Source organism: Ammodytes marinus (genome assembly GCF_949987685.1).
Source record: "Ammodytes marinus genome assembly, contig: scaffold_88, whole genome shotgun sequence".
NCBI lineage: Eukaryota > Metazoa > Chordata > Actinopteri > Uranoscopiformes > Ammodytidae > Ammodytes > Ammodytes marinus.
This window is the reverse complement of record NW_027648219.1, coordinates 95,001-97,500: the sequence shown is the minus strand read 5'-3', so window position 1 is coordinate 97,500 and position 2,500 is coordinate 95,001. Positions and strand designations below refer to the sequence as shown.

Sequence of the window (2,500 nt, the reverse complement as noted above, 5' to 3'; positions counted from 1 at the left end):
CTACTCCATTCCATGCCCCTCCTACACGCAGATAAACCAATCAAAGCAAATATGTAGCGCCTTCTTCCTGCCCCTTTTCACGGCGTAACGGAAAGTCAACGCACGCTTCCGTATTGACTAAGCGCCCTGCATCCACAGACTCTAATTTAATATCCTTTGTAAATCATTGTAGCAGACACATTCCTTAACAGGTTATCAGATGTTAAATGGTCATCAGTTGACCTGGTTGATAATCTGACCTGAGAGTTTCCAGTTTACAGTGTGGACTCTTCAGTGCAGCAGACAGATGCTTCACTCCTGAATCCTGCAGGTCGTTGTTACTCAGGTCCAGCTCTCTCAGACTAGAGGAGGAGCTGAGAACTGAGGCCAGAGCTTCACAGCTTCTCTCTGAGAGGAAACAGCCGCTCAGCCTGGAGAGACAACAGTGAGGAAGAGAAATATTTTTTTATTAAGTTGAAATATGCCAGGGGTTTATTGGTGAATAATTCCTACTGTACGTACAGAGCTTTGTTGGAGGCTTTGACCACTGGCAGCAGCCTCAGAAGAGCCTCCTCTGAAGCAGAGTATTTCTTCAGGTCAAACACGTCCAGATCTTCATCTGATGACAGTAAGATGAAGACCAGAGCTGACCACTGAGCAGGAGACAGTTCATCTGTGGAGAGACGTCCTGAATTCAGGGACCATTGCATCAGCTCCACTAGAGAACGATCATTCAGTTCATTCAGACAGTGGAACAGATTGATGCTTTTCTCTGCAGAGATATCCTCATCGATCTTCTTCTTGATGTACTTGACTGTTTTCTTGTTGGTGTCTGAGCTACTTCCTGTCTGTGTCAGCAGACCTCTGAGGAGCTTCTGATTGGTCGGCAGTGAAAGACCCAGGAGGAAGCGGAGGAACAAGTCCAGGTGTCCATTTGGACTCTGTAAGGCCTTGTCCACAGCACTCTGGTAGAACTGTGTCTCTGTAGATTTATGGGAGGTTGTTTGTTCTTCTGCCATCAGATTGACTCCAGTGTTGATGAACGTCAGATGGACATGAAGAGCAGCCAGAAACTCCTGAACGCTCAGATGGACGAAGCAGAAAACCTTGTCCTGGTACAGTCCTCTCTCCTCTTTAAATATCTCTGTGAACACTCCTGAGACCATTGAGGCTGCTTTGATATCGATGCCACACTCTGTCAGGTCTGATTCATAGAAGATCAGGTTTCCTTTTTGCAGCTGCTCAAAAGCCAGTTTTCCCAGAGACTTGATCATCTTCCTGCTCTCTGGACTCCAGTGATCTGTCTCATCTCCTTCATCATACTTGATGTTCTTCAGTTTGGCCTGAACCACTAGGAAGTGGATGTACATCTCAGTCAGGGTCTTGGGCAGCTCTCCTTCCTCTCCGGTCTTCAACACATCCTCCAGAACTGTAGCGGTGATCCAACAGAAGACTGGGATGTGGCACATGATGTGGAGGCTTCGTGATTTCTTGATGTGGGAGATGATTCTGCTGGCCTGCTCTTTGTCTTTGAATCTCTTCCTGAAGTACTCCTCCTTCTGTGTGTCAGTGAACCCTCTGACCTCTGTCACCATGCCAACACAGTCAGGAGGGATCTGATTGGCTGCTGCAGGTCGTGTGGTTATCCAGAGGCGAGCAGAGGGAAGCAGATATCCCCTGATGAGGTTTGTCAGCAGCACATCCACTGAGGTGGACTCTGTAACGTCAGTCAGGATCTCAGTGTTGTGGAAGTCCAGAGGAATTCGACACTCATCCAGACCGTCAAAGATGAACACAACCTGGAACTCTTCAAAGCTGCAGATTCCTGCTGCTTTGGTTTCAGTGAAGAAGTGATGAACAAGTTCCACCAAGCTGAACTTTTTCTCTTTCAGCACATTCAGCTCTCTGAAAGTGAATGGAAATGTGAACTGTATGTCCTTGTTGGTTTTGTCTTCAGCCCAGTCCAGAGTGAACTTCTGTGTTAGGACTGTTTTCCCAATGCCAGCCACTCCCTTTGTCATCACTGTTCTGATTGGTTCATCTCTTCCAGGTGAGGCTTTAAAGATGTCTTCTTGTCTGATGGTTGTTTCTGGTCTGTGTGGTTTCCTGGATGCTGTTTCAATCTGTCTGACCTCATGTTCATCATTGACCTCTCCAGTCCCTCCCTCTGTGATGTAGAGCTCTGTGTAGATTTGATTCAGAAGGGTTGGGTTTCCTGCTTTAGCGATCCCCTCAAACACAAATTGGAACTTCTTCTGCAGGTTGGACTTTAGATCATGCTGACAAATTCCAGAATTACTTCCTGAATTAATACACAAGACATAAGATCATGTCAAGAGTCGGTAAGTATAATATCAATGAGTGATTCATGATGAAAATATGAATGCACATATAAACATTTCTCTCTGTGGAGACTTCAGTTAATGTCCCATATCACCATCATGTTTAACATTAAGAGAAATCCTCTTACTGCTCCACAGAAGGTCAGCCAGCTTCTTCTGCTTCATTCCCCTCAGAAAGT

At 46.0% G+C, this 2,500-nt stretch overlaps 2 protein-coding genes across 2 annotated transcripts in view; both read right to left on the bottom strand.

Annotated features, from left to right (window-relative positions):
• The window catches only part of LOC307270903 (NACHT, LRR and PYD domains-containing protein 3-like), a gene marked incomplete at both ends in the record, with an annotated part of 58,964 nt that overhangs the window by 23,998 nt on the left and 32,466 nt on the right, over nt 1-2,500 (bottom strand). The window lies entirely within an intron of this gene.
• LOC307270900 (NACHT, LRR and PYD domains-containing protein 3-like) overlaps nt 1-2,500 on the bottom strand; it is a gene marked incomplete at its 3' end in the record, with an annotated part of 20,921 nt that overhangs the window by 14,341 nt on the left and 4,080 nt on the right. The window contains 3 exon segments of the mRNA XM_080054784.1: nt 240-410; nt 502-2,281; nt 2,450-2,500. The exon segment at nt 2,450-2,500 is cut by the window's right edge and continues 151 nt beyond it. Coding sequence (XP_079910910.1) covers nt 240-410; nt 502-2,281; nt 2,450-2,500 — 2,002 coding nt within the window.